The sequence below is a fragment of the Notothenia coriiceps genome, unplaced genomic scaffold, assembly GCF_000735185.1.
Source record: "Notothenia coriiceps isolate Sejong01 unplaced genomic scaffold, NC01 NC01_scaffold00022445, whole genome shotgun sequence".
In the NCBI taxonomy this organism is placed as follows: domain Eukaryota; kingdom Metazoa; phylum Chordata; class Actinopteri; order Perciformes; family Nototheniidae; genus Notothenia; species Notothenia coriiceps.
The window spans coordinates 44,480-45,666 of record NW_011355146.1 but is presented as its reverse complement, the minus strand read 5'-3'; the positions used below and the strand labels follow the sequence as shown (position 1 = coordinate 45,666).

The 1,187-nt window shown below is 52.7% G+C and overlaps 1 protein-coding gene across 1 annotated transcript in view; it reads right to left on the bottom strand.

The window, feature by feature from the left end:
• Nucleotides 1-1,002, bottom strand: part of LOC104953976 (circulating cathodic antigen-like) — a 2,690-nt gene extending 1,688 nt beyond the window's left edge. The window contains exon 1 of the mRNA XM_010781019.1: nucleotides 239-1,002. Coding sequence (XP_010779321.1) covers nucleotides 549-917 — 369 coding nt within the window. The 5' untranslated portion in view covers nucleotides 918-1,002 and the 3' untranslated portion in view covers nucleotides 239-548. The remainder of the gene's footprint in view (nucleotides 1-238) is intronic.
• Nucleotides 1,003-1,187: the final 185 nt, after the last annotated feature.

Genomic DNA, 1,187 nt, shown 5'->3' with positions numbered 1-1,187 from the left:
TCTATAAGGCCTTAGAGGGGGGGTGGGAGGGGAATGCGTCCCAGCTGCCATCTCTTGAAGCGGTTCTTTTCAAATATCCCCCACCCTCTCTCTGTGTAGGTGGAGTTCCATCATAGACGGTCCCAAGGGGCCAATGGTTGAGTGGAGGCAGGAATTTTGGTAAAGTGGCACATCCTTTTCTGATCTTCCAATTTAATCGTCATGGATGACATGAGGGAGGGTGACTGGATATTGGTACAGGCAGCAGGGTGGAGACCACAATGCGGGTGTCGGGGAAGTCCTCGCTGGCCTGCTCCGCCACCTTCCTCACTGCCTCAGCAGAGTCCCGACGGAGGCTGTGCAGGTCATTTGTTCCCGTGTGGATCACCAGGTACTGAGGGCTCCTGAGGGTCTCCTTTTTCAACAGCTTCATGGCCTGGCCTGGGGGGCTGCAGTGTTTAGACAGAACCTTTTTATCAGGAAAAAGCTTTCTTGGGTCCAGGAACTTCCCGTTTGAGTCAGCCAGCAGGACCACTTGTGGGTCTTGTTCTTCAGGCTGAGTGGGTGCATCAGGAGGTGCCAGGGTGCTGTTGGGCTGGGTGCTGAGCAGAGAGGGTGGGCCAGGGAGAGTCTGTGTCTCTGTACTCGTCATTGTGAGGACTGATGAGAGTCTCTGTCAGGTGCTGGACCTGCCTGGTGAAGCTCTTCTCTCTACACTCAGCATCCTCCCTCACCTTGGCTAACTGAACACGGAGCACACTGTTCTCCTGTTTGAGTGCCTCTTCACTTCCTCTGAGGTCAGATGCCAAAGCCTCGTTGTTGCTCTTGAGCTGCTTGAGGTCCTGTTTAAGCTGCTGCAGAGTGTTGTCTGGGGGACCAGACTGCCTGGCCTGGGTCCTCTCTTTGAATTCAGCAAAGTCCAGCTCCAGCAGGGCCATACTCTCCTTCAGCCGATTGTTGGAGCTGGCCGGTGTGGGAGGGGCAGAGATGGACAAGGTGTTGGGGTTCTCTATTGCAGGGGTTCCCAAAGTGGGGGTCGCGAGATGATTACAAAATAAAATGGAAAATAAAAAAAATAAAAATGTATAACGGAGGTGTTGCGCTGGGCTATATCATGCAATCGAAAGTGAAACTTAAGCTCGCTCCATTGCGGAAATATTCCCGCGAGAGTGCGGAAAACTGAAATTAATTACACCAGCTGATAAGAT